Genomic DNA, 16,178 nt, shown 5'->3' on the forward strand with positions numbered 1-16,178 from the left:
ATGTGGCCTGATTGAGGACACTGATGTTGGTGCGCCTGTCCTCCCAGGGGATTTGCAGGATCTTGCGGAGACATCAACCTGGCTGAGGGGCGATGACACATTATCATTAAACGAAGCCTCGTCGCCTGGCTATACCTTCTACCACTTTCCCTGCCCAGACCACCGTGGTGGCATTGTGGCTCTCATCACCAAATCACACCTGGTCTGTCTCCCCTACTGTCTCCCGGCACTTTCTCCTCCTTTGAGCATATCACCTAATTCTACCCTTCTCACATTTAAAATTAGCGTTCTCTACCACCCACCCAAGCACGATAAAAGTTTTATTACTGAGATATCTTCACTGCTTTCCTCCCTCTGCCTTTGCATCTCATCCTCAGTGATTTCAACTTCCATCTCACTTCATCATGCTCTCTCTCCCCTGAGTTCACTCGCCTCCTATCCTCCCTTAATTGCTTCCTCCATGTAAACTCCCAAACTCATATTCACGGCCACTCCCTTGACGTTGCTTTGCTATTCCCATCGTGTCAATCGTGGATAAGGCCATCTCTGACCACTTCCTTGTATCGCTCTCCACCCACATCTCCCTTCCACCCACCCCCCCCACCCCCATCCCAACCCTATCTCCTTCTGAATCCGCCCCTGGAAAAAAACCTTCTCCCGAATCTCTGACAACTGCACTTAGCAACTCCTAACTGTCCAGTCGTTGGCCTTTCATTCACCATGGCATTTCTGCAGCTACCGATCTGCTCAATCATACTCTCACCACCACTTTTGATGCCCGAGTCCCTGTTAAAACAATGACTCTCTCTCACACTGGCCGTTCCCCCTGGTACAGCCCTGACCGTTGCTCCCGTAAGTCCAAGGGACGCAGACTTGAACAGATATTGCGGACAACTTGGTTAACCATTCACCGCCGGATCTGGCTGGACCACACAAAGCACTATCAGGTCCTGCTCTTGTCTGCCAAAACTGCTCACTATTCCAGGATCATTCTGGAATGTATAGATAAACCCCGGCTTCTATTCTCCACTGCTAACCGTTTTTTTAAACCCCTCTCCCCAGTCTCTACCCTCACCTCCGACAATAAGTGTGAGGAGCTCATGGACTTCTTTGTCTCTGAGATTGAGACCATCCGTTCGGCCACCTCTGCCTCTGCCCTTCCTTCCCCTAGCCCACCGGGCCAAACTTACCCCCTGCCCTAGCCCTGACCTCTCCAGTTTCTCTCCGATTTCCCCTCATGACCTTTCCGAGCTCATCCTGCCCAACTGCTCCCTTGACCTATTCCCACCAAACCGCTGACCACTTAACTTCCTTTTCTGGCTCCCAGGTTAGCCGACATTGTTAACGGTTCTCTCTCCTCAGGTACTGTCCCCTTCTCCCTCAAATCTGCCGTCATCTTCCCTCTCCTCAAAAAACCAACCCTCGACCCCTCCGACCTTGCAAACTACCGCCCCATCTCCAACATCCCTTTGCTCTCCAAAGTCCTTGAAGGTGTGCCCTACTTTCCCAGAACTCCATGATTGAATCCCTCCAATCCGGTTTCCGCCCTTGCCACAGTACCGAAACGGCTCTCATCAAATTCACAAATTACATCCTGCGTGACTGTGACAGACATAGAAACATAGAAAATAGGTGCAAGAGTAGCCATTCGGCCCTTCGAGCCTGCACCACCATTCAATAAGATCATGGCTGATCATTCACCTCAGTACCCCTTTCCTGCTTTCTCTCCATACAAAGACAAAGGCAAACTATCCTTCCTCGTCCTTCTTGACTTGTCTGCAGACTTTGACACAGTTGACCACTCCATCCTCCTCCAACACCTCTCCACCATCGTCCAGCTGGGTGGGAATGCACTCGCCTGGTTCCATTCTGATCTATCTAATCGTAGCTAGAAAATCACCTGCAACGGCTTCTCTTCCCACCCCCGCATCGTTACCTCTGGTGTCCCAGCAAGGATCGATCCTTGGCTCCCTCCTATTTCTCATCTATATGTTGCTCCTTAGCGACATCATCCGAAAACACAGCGTCAGTTTCCACATGCGCGCTGAAAACACCCAGCTCTATCTCACCACCACTTCTCTCAACTCCTCCTAGGTTTCTAAATTATCAGACTGCTTGTCCGACATCCAGTTCTGGATGAGCAGAAATTTTCTCCAATTGAATATTGGGATGGCCGAAGCCATTGTTTTCGGTTCCTGCCACGAACTCCGTTCCCTAGCCACTGACTCCATCCCTCTCTCCAACCTCTATCTGAGGCTGAACCAGACTGTTCGCAACCTTGGTCTCATGTTTGACCCTGAAATGAGCTTTTGACCACATATCCGCAGCATAATTAAGACTTGCCTATTTACATCTCTGTAACATCGCCCGTCTCCGCCCTTGCCTCAGCTCATCCGCTGCTGAAGCCCTCATCCATGCATTTGTTACCTCCAGACTTGACTATTCCAACGCACTCCTGGTTGGTCTCCCACATTCTACCCTACGTAAACTAGAGGTGATCCAAAACTAGGCTGCCTGTGTCCTAACTCGCATCAAGTCCCGCTCACCCATCATCATCATAGGCAGTCCCTCGGAATCAAAGAAGACTTGCTTCCACTCTTAGCATGATTTCTTAGGGGGCTGAACAGTCCAATACAAGAACCACAGTCTCTGTCACAGGTGGGACAGATAGTCATTGAGGGAAGGGGTGGGCAGGGAGCCTGGTTTGCCGCACGCTCCTTCCGCTGCCTGCGCTTGATTTCTGCATGCTCTCGGCGACGATACTCGAGGAGCTCAGCGCCCTCCCGAATGTACTTCCTCGACTTAGAGCGGTCTATGGCCAGGGACTTCCAGGTGTCAGTGGGGATGTTGCACTTTATTAGGGAGGCTTTGAGGGTGTCCCTGTAACGTTTCCTCTGCCCGCCTTTGGCTCGTTTGCCGTGGACGAGTTCCGAGTAGAGCGCTTGCTTTGGGAGTCTCGTGCCTGGCATGCGGACACTGTGGCCTGCCCAGCGGAGCTGATCAAGTATGGTCAGTGCTTCAATGCTGGGGATGTTGGCCTGGACGAGGACGCGAACGTTTGTGCGTCTGTCCTCCCAGGGGATTTGCAGGATTTTGTGGAGACATCGCTGGTGGTATTTCTCCAGCGACTTGAGGTGTCTACTGTACATGGTCCATGTCCCTGAGCCATACAGGAGGGCGGGTATTACTACAGCCCTGTAGACCATGAGCTTGGTGACAGTTTTGAGGGCCTGGTCTTCAAACACTCTTTTCCTCAGGCAGCCGAAGGCTGCACTGGCGCACTGGAGACAGTGCTGGATCTCGTCAATGCCTGCTCTTGTTGACAGGAGGCTCCCGAGATAGGGGAGGTGGTCCATGTTGTCCAGGACCACGCCGTGGATCTTGACGTCTGGGGGGCCGAATCTGTGCGGCGAGGACAGGCTGGTGGAGGTCTAATGTTTAGCATAAGGCCAATGCTTTCATATGCCTCGGTAAATATGTCGACTGCGTCCTGGAGTTCACCCTCTGTGTGTGCACAGACGCAGGCATCATCCGCGTACTGTAGCTCGACGACAGAGGTTGGAGTGGTCTTGAACCTGGCCTGGAGACGGCGAAGGTTTAACAGCTTCCCACTGCTTCTGTAGTTTAGTTCCACTCCAGCAGGGAGCTTATCAACTGTGAGGTGGAGCATGGCAGCGAGGAAGATTGAGAAGAGGGTTGGGGCGATGACGCAGCCCCGCTTGACCACAGTCCCGACGTGAATTGTGTCTGTGATGGATCCATTGGTAAGGATCACGGCCTGCATGTGGTCGTGGAGCAGGCGGAGGATGATGACGTACTTTTGGGGGCATCCGAAACGGAGGAGGACGCTCCATAGACCCTCACGGTTGACAGTGTCAAAGGCCTTTGTAAGATCGAAGAAGGCCATGTATAAGGGCTGGTGCTGTTCGCTGAATTTTTCCTGCAGCTGTTGCGCTGCAAAAATCATGTCCGCTGTGCCCCGGAGGGGACAAAATCCGAGTTGCAACTCCGGGGAGAAGACGGTTGAGGAGGACTCTAGCGACGACTTTCCCAGTGGCTGATAGCAAGGAGATTCCTCTGTAGTTGCCGCAGTCGGACTTGTCCCCTTTTTTAAAGATGGTCACAATCACTGCATCTCTAAGATCTCCCGGCATGCTCTCCGCCCTCCAGATGAGAGCGATGAGGTCATGTATTTAGAAACATAAAAACATAGAAAATAGGTGCAGGAGTAGGCCATTCGGCCCTTCTAGCCTGCACCGCCATTCAATGAGTTCATGGCTGAACATGCAACTTCAGTACCCCATTCCTGCTTTCTCACCATACCCCTTGATTCCCCTAGTAGTAAGGACTTCATCTAACTCCTTTTTGAATATATTTAGTGAATTGGCCTCAACAACTTTCTGTGGTAGAGAATTCCACAGGTTCACCACTCTCTGGGTGAAGAAATTCCTCCTCATCTCGGTCCTAAATGGCTTCCCCCTTATCCTTAGACTGTGTCCCCTGGTTCTGGACTTCCCCAACATTGGGAACATTCTTCCTGCATCTAACCTGTCTAACCCCGTCAGAATTTTAAACGTTTCTATGAGGTCCCCTCTCATTCTTCTGAACTCCAGTGAATACAAGCCCAGTTGATCCAGTCTTTCTTGATAGGTCAGTCCCGCCATCCCGGGAATCAGTCTGGTGAACCTTCGCTGCACTCCCTCAATAGCAAGAATGTCCTTCCTCAGGTTAGGAGACCAAAACTGTACACAATACTCCAGGTGTGGCCTCACCAAGGCCCTGTACAATTGTAGCAACACCTCCCTGCCCCTGTACTCAAATCCCCTCGCTATGAAGGCCAACATGCCATTTGCTTTCTTAACCGCCTGCTGTACCTGCATGCCAACCTTCAATGACTGATGTACCATGACACCCAGGTCTCTTTGCACCTCCCCTTTTCCTAATCTGTCACCATTCAGATAATAGTCTGTCTCTCTGTTTTTACCACCAAAGTGGATAACCTCACATTTATCCACATTATACTTCATCTGCCATGCATTTGCCCACTCACCTAACCTATCCAAGTCACTCTGCAGCCTCATAGAATCCTCCTTGCAGCTCACACTGCCACCCAACTTAGTGTCATCCGCAAATTTGGAGATACTACATTTAATCCCCTCGTCTAAATCATTAATGTACAGTGTAAACAGCTGGGGCCCCAGCACAGAACCTTGCGGTACCCCACTAGTCACTGCCTGCCATTCTGAAAAGTCCCCATTTACTCCTACTCTTTGCTTCCTGTCGGACAACCAGTTCTCAATCCATGTCAGCACACTACCCCCAATCCCATGTGCTTTAACTTTGCACATTAATCTCTTGTGTGGGACCTTGTCGAAAGCCTTCTGAAAGTCCAAATATACCACATCAACTGGTTCTCCCTTGTCCACTCTACTGGAAACATCCTCAAAAAATTCCAGAAGATTTGTCAAGCATGATTTCCCTTTCACAAATCCATGCTGACTTGGACCTATCATATTACCTCTTTCCAAATGCACTGCTATGACATCCTTAATAATTGATTCCATCATTTTACCCACTACCGATGTCAGGCTGTAATTCCCTGTTTTCTCTCTCCCTCCTTTTTTAAAAAGTGGGGTTACATTGGCTACCCTCCACTCCATAGGAACTGATCCAGAGTCAATGGAATGTTGGAAAATGACTGTCAATGCATCCACTATTTCCAAGGCCACCTCCTTAAGTACTCTGGGATGCAGTCCATCAGGCCCTGGGGATTTATCGGCCTTCAATCCCATCAATTTCCCCAACACAATTTCCCGACTAATAAGGATTTTCCTCAGTTCCTCCTCCTTACTAGACCCTCTGACCCCTTTTATATCCGGAAGGTTGTTTGTGTCCTCCTCAGTGAATACCGACAGTGCGCCAGCAGTGTCTCTCTGCCATACTTCAGTGCCTCAGCAGGGATTCCATCCGCTCCCGCAGCCTTCTTCTTTTTTTAGCTGTCTTACGGCCTTTTCTACCTCGTGCAGTGCTGGGGCTTCACTGAGCTGGTGGCGGGTGGCATGCTGCGGAATGGAGTCGAGAACACTCGAGTCAAAGGCAGAGTCTCGTTTGAGGAGATCTTCGAAGTGTTCCTTCCAGCGGGCTCTGACTGCCTTGGTGTCCTTAATGTATTTCCCCATTCTTGGCTAGGAGTGGGGTGAGGCCTTGGGAGTTTGGTCGGTATGTGGCCCTGACTGCGGCGAAGAATCCTCGTACATCATGGTTGTCGGCCAGCTGCTGTATCTCCTGTGCTTTCTCCATCCACTACCTGTTCTTTAGGTCCCGGGTTTTTTGTTGGACCTTAGCCTTCAGCCGTCTGTAATGCTGCTTTGCTGCTCCCGAGTTGGGTTGCTGTTTAAGGCTCAGAATTGCCCTGCGCTTGCAATCAATTAGTTCTTGAATCTCCTGATCATTCTCATCAAACCAGTCCTGGTGCTCGCTGACCTACATTGGCTCCCGGTTAAGCAATGCCTCAATTTCAAAATTCTCATCCTTGTCTTCAAATCCCTCCATGGCCCTCGCCCCTCCCTATCTCTGTAATCTCCTCCGCACCACAACCACGAGATGTCTATGCTCCGCTAATTCTGCCCTCTTGAGCATCCCTGATTATAATCGCTCAACCATTGGTGGCCGTGACTTCTGTTGCCTAGGCCCCAAGCTCTAGAACTCCCTGCTTAAACCTCTCTGCCGCTCTATCTCTCCTTCTTCATTCAAGACGCTCCTTAAAACCTACCTCTTTAACTAAGCTTTTGGTCACCTGCCCTAATTTCTCTTTATGTGGCTCGGTGACAATTTTTTTTGTCTCAATATTCCTGTGAAACACCTTGGGGCATTTCACTATATTTTCATAGGCGGTCCCTCGAACGAGGATGACTTGTTTCCACAAGAGTTCACAGATGTTTCAATGAAGAACCCGATGTTCCAGTCCTGAACTGCAGTTGAAGGGGTGGAAGATGCCTGTGCGTGGATTTTTTTAACGTGTGGTGACCGTTGCACATCAGCCAACACACAGGCTTGACAGAGCTAAGCCTTTATCCAGTAGCAAGGGTTGAACCAGAACGACTGGAGACCTGCTCTGCTGCACGGACCTAGTGCGCACATATCGCAGTGTGGGCTGGTCCGTGCTGCCCCTGGGCCCTCGCCTCTTCTGGACCCCGTACCCTCATTCGCCGCTCCTCCGCCCACAATGTTCCAGGGCCCGCGCTCCAGCTCTATTTATAGCCCCGACCTGCGGTGGTGTTCTCACACAGGTCGGGCGGCCCACGATATTCACTATGTTAAAGGCGCTATATAAATACAAGTTGTTGTTGTAAGGTCATCATCATAGGCAGTCTCTCAGAATCGAGGAAGACTTGCTTCCACTCTAAAAATGAGTCCTTAGGTGGCTGAACAGTCCAATATGGGAACCACAGTTCCTGTCACAGGTGGGACAGATAGTTGTTGAGGGAAAGGGTGGGTGGGACAGGTTTGCCGCACGCTCTTTCCGCTGCCTGCGCTTGTTTTCTGCACGCTCTCGGCGATGAGACTCGAGGTGCTCAGCGCCCTCCTGGATGCTCTTCCTCCACTTAGGACGGTCTTTGGTCAGGGACTCCCAGGTATCGGTGGGGATGTTGCACTTTATCAGGGAGGCTTTGAGGGTGTCCTTGTAACGTTTCCTCTGCCCACCTTTGGCTCATTTGCCGTGAAGGAGTTCCGAGTAGAGCACTTGCTTTGGGAGTCTCGTGTCTGGCATGCGAACTATCTGGCCTGCCCAGCGGAGTTGATCGAGTATGGTCAGAATGAGCCCAGTAGTTACCGTCACTGTTCCAGTGTAGTGAGTTTAGGAACAGGGCACCAATCCCTCTTGTCAGCTGTGGCTCAGTGGGCAGCACTCTCATCTCTGAGTCAGAAGGTTGCTGGTTCAAGTCCCACTCCAGAGACTTGAGCACAAAAATCTAGGCTGACACTCCCAGTGCAGTGACAAGGGAGTGCTGCACAGTCGGAGGTGCTGGTTTTCAGATGAGACGTTAAACTGAGGGTCCTGTCTGCTCTCTCAGGTGGACGTAAAAGATCCCACGGCATTATTTCGAAGAGAAAGAAAGTTATCCCCGGTGGCTTGCTCAGTATTTATCCCTCAATCAATGTCACTAAAACAGATTATCTGGTTATTATCACATTGCTGTTTGTGGGAGCTTGCTGTGTGAAATTGGCTGCCGAGTTTCCTATAAAAGTGACCACTTCAAAAATACTTAATTAGCTGTAAAGTGCTTTGCAATGTCCTGAGGTTGTGAAAGGTGCTATATAAATGCAACTCTTTCTTTTTCTTTTCTTCCCATTGCAGAGGAGGGGTCTCTTGCCCTTCCCTCAGCAGAGGTCTGTTCTCATCTAGCCCCTTCCACCCTCGTACATGGAGTGTTTCCCTCGCTAGTCCAGGGGCTCCTGTCCCTTCTCCCAGGGTCTTGGTCCCGGTCCCCCTACAGAAAGGTGATACTGGTTCCTGTCCCCCTCCCCATCTATCCCTTATCCCACCTCTACAAGGGGGGTCTCGGTCCCAATCCCTTTCCCCAATACATGGATGGCCCTCCCCCCCAGCACTCCTTTTACATTCTCCCATTCAAGGGAGTCCCAGTCATCTCCCCTTCCCCCAAAACAGGTCGGCCCAGTCCATGTTCACTAGTTCAGAGCATACCGTCAGCACCCTACTCCAGAATCAGAGCCTCTCTCCTGGTATCAGGGCCCCTCCCCTGGTAACTCGGACCCTCCCCCATTATCAGGGCCCTTCCCCCAGTATCTAGGTTCCCCCCCAGTATGTAGACCCCTCTCCCTGGATCTAAGCCCCACCCCCAGTATCTAAGCCCCGCCCCTATTATCTAGGCCCCTCCCTTAGTGTCGAGGCTCCTCCCCAGTATCTAGTCCCCACCACCAGTAACTAGGCCTCTCCTCCAGTATCAGAGCCCCACCCCCAGAACCAGAGCCTCTCCCCAGTATCAGGGACGCTGCTCACAGTGATCCTCGGTTTTTAGCGGCTCCGTGTGATGTGTCAGTGATATGTTGCTGTAAGTTGGATATTGTGATGTACAATATCAGTGTCTGTGGGACTCACCGCGCCCTGCCAGCGCCATCACTCCCGCCGCTCGCAGGCCCCACCTCTTAAAGGCACAGGGGGTCACCTCGACTTTTGCGACGGCGACAAATATTCTTAAAGACGCTGGGCATGCACATCCTTAGCCCACCTGCGGAAGGGGACATTTTAATGCTCAGGATCCGAATCTAAGAAAAAACTTGGCTTTTATATAGCACGTCCCCAAAACCCTTTGCAGCCAGTGGACCAATTTCGAAGTGTCGATATACAATGTGCACACTGTGCACTGTTTTCCCCGTAAACCTGAGCTCATCCCAAAGCCCGTGTCCTAACTCAATCCAAGTCATCGTTCAACCGTCACCGCCCCCCCCCCCCCCCTCTGTGCTCGCTGACCTACAGCAGCTCACATTACGCCAACATCTCCCTTTTAAATGGCCTCCAGGGCCTCGCCCCTCTCCATCTCTGTAATCTCCCCCAGCCCCACCCCCGAGATCTCCGCGCCCCTCCAATTTTGGCCTCTTGGAGCATCCCAGATTATCATCACTCCACCATTGGCAGCCGTGCCATCAGCCGCCTGGGCTCTAAGTTCTGGAATTCCCTCCCTGAAACTCTCCACCCCTCTCTCCTTTAAAACCTACCTCGTTGACCTATCCTAATATCTCACATGGTTCGTTGTCAAATTATGTCTGATAATCGCTCCTGTGAAGCACCTTGGGACATTTTATTATGTTAAAGGCGCTATATAAATGCAAGTTGGTGATGTTGTTACACTTATTTCCCGTAACTCATTCTGTCACTTTGTTGGGGTACATCGTCTCAAATCCGGCAACCTCGGGACCGAGACCCTGCCAATTTTTTGATTTTTCTGGGTTTCGGACCCCGCTGTTGGCGCTCCTCACCGCCCACCGATTCTCCACTCCTCGCCGATCTGCCCTGCCCACCGATCCACCACTCCTCGCCGATCCTCACCGCCCACCGATCCTCGCTGATCCTCACCGCCCACCGATCCTCCGCTCCTCGCCGATCCTCACCGCCCACCGATCCTCACCGCCCACCGATCCTCACCGCCCACCGATCCTCGCCGATCTGCCCCGCCCACCGAACCTCACCGCCCACCGATCCTCCGCTCCTCGCCGATCCTCACCGCCCACCGATCCTCACCGCCCACCGATCCTCACCGCCCACCGATCCTCACCGCCCACCGATCCTCACCGCCCACCGATCCTCCGCTCCTCACCGATCCTCACCGCCCACCGATCCTCACCGCCCACCGATCCTCACCGCCCACCGCTCCTCGCCGATCTGCCCCGCCCACCGAACCTCACCGCCCACCAATCCTCCGCTCCTCGCCAACCCTCCCACCGATTCCCGCCGCTGCGTATCAATATAGGATATCAAATGGGATTTTCTCAAAAATGTCCTGTTTTTGTACAATTCTGATTTTTGGACAGCCGGATTTGAGATGTTGTTCCTGTGACACCCAGTTATAAAACAGACTCACTATGAGCAATGCCATAGAGATCTGCTAGTAATTACTCCAAAATGTTCGACCCCTGGTCACCACGTAACCATATATGGTTATGAGAATAGAAACATAGAAAATAGGTGCAGGAGTAGGCCATTCGGCCCTTCTAGCCTGCACCGCCATTCAATGAGTTCATGGCTGAACATGCAACTTCAGTACCCCATTTCCTGCTTTCTCACCATACCCCTTGATCTCCCGAGTAGTAAGGACTACATCTAACTCCTTTTTGAATATATTCAGTGAATTGGCCTCAACAACTTTCTGTGGTAGAGAATTCCACAGGTTCACCACTCTCTGGGTGAAGAAATTCCTCCTCATCTCGGTCCTAAATGGCTTCCCCCTTATCCTTAGACTGTGTCCCCTGGTTCTGGACTTCCCCAACATTGGGAACATTCTTCCTGCATCTAACCTGTCTAACCCCGTCAGAATTTTAAACGTTTCTATGAGGTCCCCTCTCATTCTTCTGAACTCCAGTGAATACAAGCCCAGTTGATCCGTTCCACACGTGTGGCTGTGGTGCTGAGCACAAGAGAGACATCGGGAGGCAGCCCTCAGGACCAGACGCAGAAAACTTTTGCAAATGCAGTTACAATGTCCGCACACATCATGGCCATTGGGATTGTTGAGATTGCGACTCAGTGCAGGTGTGACTGTCAGATCAGTCTTTATGCTGCATTTGTGAAACCTTGAAGGACGGGGAAAGAGGCAGTAACTGTGATTACAGAAGAAAGTAATAAAGGGTGAGTGAAAATACTGCAGGATTTGTGTTGGGGGGTGGCAGACACGTTGGAATACCAACGAGCTGTGATAGAACAGGGATCTGCACTCACGATCTCCTGCTGTGCTGCATCGTGCAAACTGTTTGGCAGTGGAAGGGATGGGAGGCCGGCCAGGAGAGCGTTGGAATAGTTGAGCCTGGAGGTGCATGAATGAGTATTTCAGCGGCAGAAGGGTTGAGGCCAGGGCGTGTTGCGAAAGCCGGTCTTTGTATCGGAGAGGATGTGGGGTTTGGCACCTCGGCTCAGCGGTAGATCAGACGGCGAGATTGCCAACAGTCCGGTTCAGCCTTGGGCAGGGTCCGGGAAGTGGGAGTGTAGTCGGTGCCGAGGAAACAAGGAGCTGGTGGCCGGGGGGGGGGGGGAGGGCTGGAGACAACGGCTTCGGTCTTCCCAATGTTTAATTGGGGGGAAACTGCGGCTCATCCAAGGGCTGGTTGCCCCAAGTGGAGGAAGTGCATCCGGGAGGGCGCTGAGCACCTCGAGTCTCGTCGCTGAGAGCGTGCAGAAAGCAAGCGCAGGCAGCGGAAGGAGCGTGCGGCAAACCAGTCCCACCCTCCCTTTCCTTCAACCACTGTCTGTCCCACCTGTGACAGAGACTGTAATTCCCATATTGGACTGTAGTCCCCTGAGAACTCACTTTTAGATTGGAAGCAAGTTTTCCTCGATTTCGAGGGACTGCCTATGATGGTGATGGTTGTCTTCGGGGCCAGGGGCCCAGGGGCAGCACGGGCCAGCCCACACTGCGATACGTGTGCGCACTAGGTCCGAGCAGCAGAGCAGGTCTCCAGTCGTCTTGGTTAATCCTTGCCCCTGTCAAGCCTGTGTGGTGGCTGGTGTGCAACGTTAAAAAAAATCCACGCACAGGTATCTTCCATCCTTCAACATGCAGTTTGGGATCTGGAATATTAGGTCCTTCATTGAAACACCTGTGAACTCATCCCTTTTTTGGAGTGGAAGCAAGTCATCCTTGCTTCGAGGGACTGCCTATGATGATACGATGATGATGATTGTCTGTCAAGCATTCTGACAACACAGCGAAGAGCTCGAGAGAGAGGTGGTGGTGAGGTAGAGCTGGGCATCATCAGCTGACGTGGAAACTGACGTTGTGTCTTCAGATGCTGTCGCCAAGGGGCAGCATGCAGACTAGAAATAGGAGCGGGGCCAAGCAAGCACACGTAGCAGTTATTTCGAACACAGAAACATCAATGAGATAAGTGACTAGTTAATCTGCTTGTCCTGGTGTTGGATGAAGGAGGGATGTTGGGCAGGACACTGGGAGAATGCTGTGCTATTCTTTGAATAGTGTCATGGAACTTAATATCCACCTGAACAGGGATAGTTTACAGGCAGGACAGCACTCCCGACAATGCAGCGCTCCCTCAGTGCTGCATTTGAGCGCCAGCCTGTACACTGAGATCCAGGGGTGGGGCTCAAACCAACAGTCTTCAGTCCCAAAAGCAAGGGTGCTACGAACACTGACACAATCCTGGGAGAAGGTCACTCACTCCCTCAGTTACTGGTGGGCCGGGTGAGGAGTTTAAGAACGATGCCAGGTTACGTCTAACCATCATGGTGGTGGCGCGGCATCGAGCCGATAAACTGAAGCTGGATAAATGGTAAACATCCCAGCAACCTCCGTGACAAAACACACAAACAACTTTCAAAATTTGGAAAAAAGTTTATTTTTTTAAATTTTATTTGCTTTTAAACTTACAAATGTCCACTCCAACATTGAATTATTTTAACTTCCCCACATTGTGCCAGGTCACAGACCCCGATACGTACACAACCACTACTTTAAAGGAACAGTTAATGTAGAAGAAATAAATGTGAGCATTTTACCCTGGGAGCCGAGGCTGTGCCCAGATGGAAGGTCAAGATGAGGCTGCAAGTCTTGACCTCAGTAATGGGAGACGAAGGTACCGTGGAGCTCCGAGGGAGGCACCGTGGAGCTCCGAGGGAGGCATCGTGGAGCTCCGAGGGAGGCACCGTGGAGCTCCGAGGATTGTACTGTGGAACTCCGAGGGAGGAACCGTGAAGCTCAGAGGGAGGTGGCCTGGAGTTCTGTGGGTGGTGTGGTGGAGCTCCGAGGGAGGTACCGTGGAGCTCCGAGGGTGGTACCATGGAGTTCCGAGGGAGCTGTGGTGGAGCTCCGCGGGAGGTGGCGTGGAGCTCCAAGGGCAGAAGAGAAAATAATAGTTTCCTAAAGAAAAACACACAGGAGAAGCACCAACTCAGGCAAGAAAATACTTGAAAAAAATCTCCAGTTAAACTCCGCACTCTGGTTTTTGTTACTTATGAAAAATACAGACACCCATTTGAGATTGGTTAGTGTGCAGAGGAAGAGCGATACGAGATGGTTTGTGTTGCAATTTCCAAGTGCGTTCTTAACTTCAAAGCCACCCTGGCTTCTCTCAGGCAGATCCTGTGAACAGGCTCGAGGGGCTGAATGGCCTCCTCCTGTCCCGATGGTGCTGCTGCCCAGAATTGGGAGGATGGTCCACCAGCACCACCAGCAGAAAAGTCATGGTACTGCAGCCAATTAAAGGGAGGTCACTGAACCTCATTATTACTGTATATTTTTGTTAAACCAGGTTTAGGTTATTTTTCACAGCTGCCTCGCTCTCCCTCGATGCACATTAAAACATATCCCCCACTCACTGGAACTATGTGCACTTTAACCAGGCATTTCTCAGTATCTGAGAGCAGCCAAGGTTCATTATACCAAGGTTCAAGTACCAGTTGGGTCTTCAATTGATGACGTATGTCACTGTAACCAATTTCAAGGGTTTCCCCCCCACCCTTCTAAAACAGGAGGGGGGAAATGTTGAGACAATACAGGGTTTGTTAGTCGTGAGTTGGCCACAGGTGGTTTGTACAATACAAAGTATAATATAAAAGGTATAAAAATATCCCGCGGAGATTTTTCTCTGAACGAGCTTCTTGCCAGTGACATGCAGTAAATCCCAGGGAGCGTAGAAGAGAGTGCTTTTCTCATTAGATGGCTTGAGTTAGGGAGAGGCTTTCACCTGGTAGAGCTGGTCTCAGTCCTGTTGTGTTGGGATCAGTGCTGATGTGGACACCGGATGCTGTCGCCTTTAACGGCTCATAATCTACGCGATACTTCAGTGCAGTATTGAGAGAGTGCAGTGCTGCCCTTTGATGAGCCATTAAACCGAAGCCCCGTCTGCCCTCGCAGGTGTAAAAGATCCCATGGTAAAGAGCAAGGAAGTTTATCTGGTGCCACTGCCAACATTAAGCCCTCAAGCAACACAATTTAAAGCAGATTTTATATGACTGTTGCCTTTAACGGCTGTGTGAGTGCTATGCTTCAGTTAGGTGTGGGGAAGGCCGAGTGTCTCGTGTGGTCACTGCCTCCGGGACCAAGCACCGAACCTCTCCGCTGCTGCTGTCCGCGGCTCTCGCATGCCCCCCCCCCCCCATCCCGGTCAGTTCTTAGCGAAGTAGCCGGTGATGGCGTCCATCAGCTCCTGCTTCTTGCTGCCACGCAGCCCGTACTGTCGGCAGACCTCCTTCAGCAGGGGCACCGTCAGCTTGCCCAGGGTCCCGCTCCGCAGGTGCTGCCTGACCTCGTCCTCCCCCACTGGGGCCTCCACCTTCGGCTTCTTCTCCGCTCCCCCAGCGGCACCCCCTGATCACACAAAACAGCGGCTCACACCTTCATTCTGCTAACATTTACATGAGAAATAGGAGCAAAAGTAGGCCATACGGCCCCTCGAGCCTGCTCCGCCATTTAATACGATGATGGCTGATCTGATCATAGACTCAGCTCCACTTTCCCGCCCGCTCCCCATAACCCCTTATTCCCTTATTGGTTAAGAAGCTGTCTATCTCTGTCTTAAATTTGTTCAATGTCCCAGCTTCCACAGCTCTCCAAGGCAGCGAATTCCACAGATTTACAACCCTGAGAGAAGAAATTTCTCCTCATCTCAGTTTTAAATGGGCTGCCCCTTATTCTAAGATCATGCCCTCTAGTTCTAGTCTCCCCCATCAGTGGAAACATCCTCTCTGCATCCACCTTGTCAAACCCCCTCATAATCTTATACGTTTCGATAAGATCACCTCTCATACTTCTGAATTCCAATGTGTAGAAACCTACTCAACCTTTCTTCATAAGTCAACCCCCTCATCTCCGGAATCAATCTAGTGAACCTTTTCTGAACTGCCTCCAAAGCAAGTATGTCCTTTCGTAAATATGGAAACCAAAACTGCACGCAGTATTTGTTGTGAAAATCCTTGACGCCAAAGCTCTAACATAAGAACGTAAGAAATAGGAGCAGGAGTAGGCCATTTGGCCCCTCGAGATCATGGCTGATCTGATCTGATCTTCACTCCACTTTCCTCCTGCACCCCATAACCCTCGACTCCCCAATGGCCCTATCCTTGAATTGTCAGCTAACAAGAGTACCACCATGTGGCTACATTCAAGAACTCCTTCACGGCAAACGAGCCAAAGGTTACAAGGACACCCTCAAAGCCTCCCTGATAAAGTGCAACATCCCCACTGACTCCTGGGAAACCCTGGCCAAAGACCGCCCTAAGTGGAGGAAGTGCATCCGGCAGGTTGCTGAACACCTTGAGTCTCGTCACCGAGAGCATGCAGAAATCAAGTGCAGGCAACAGAACGAGCGTGCGGCAAACCAGTCCCACCCACCCCTTCCCTCAACGACTATCTGTCCCACCTGTGACAGAGACTGTGGTTCTCGTATTGGACTGTTCAGCCACCTAAGAACTCATGTTAAGAATGGAAACA

The 16,178-nt window shown here is 51.4% G+C and overlaps 1 protein-coding gene across 5 annotated transcripts in view; it reads right to left on the reverse strand.

The window, feature by feature from the left end:
• xrcc6 (X-ray repair complementing defective repair in Chinese hamster cells 6) overlaps positions 1-16,178 on the reverse strand; it is a 94,805-nt gene that overhangs the window by 46,766 nt on the left and 31,861 nt on the right. For 2 of the 5 annotated variants that reach the window (XM_070861666.1, XM_070861667.1), the window contains exon 13: positions 13,063-15,056. The exons of the other annotated variants lie outside the window; for them this stretch is intronic. In XM_070861666.1, the coding sequence (XP_070717767.1) occupies positions 14,854-15,056 (203 nt within the window). In that variant the 3' untranslated portion in view covers positions 13,063-14,853. Of the gene's footprint in view, positions 1-13,062; positions 15,057-16,178 lie in introns of those variants that run through there. 5 annotated transcript variants of the gene reach the window in all.

The sequence above is a fragment of the Pristiophorus japonicus genome, chromosome 19, assembly GCF_044704955.1.
Source record: "Pristiophorus japonicus isolate sPriJap1 chromosome 19, sPriJap1.hap1, whole genome shotgun sequence".
Taxonomy (NCBI): Eukaryota; Metazoa; Chordata; class Chondrichthyes; family Pristiophoridae; genus Pristiophorus; species Pristiophorus japonicus.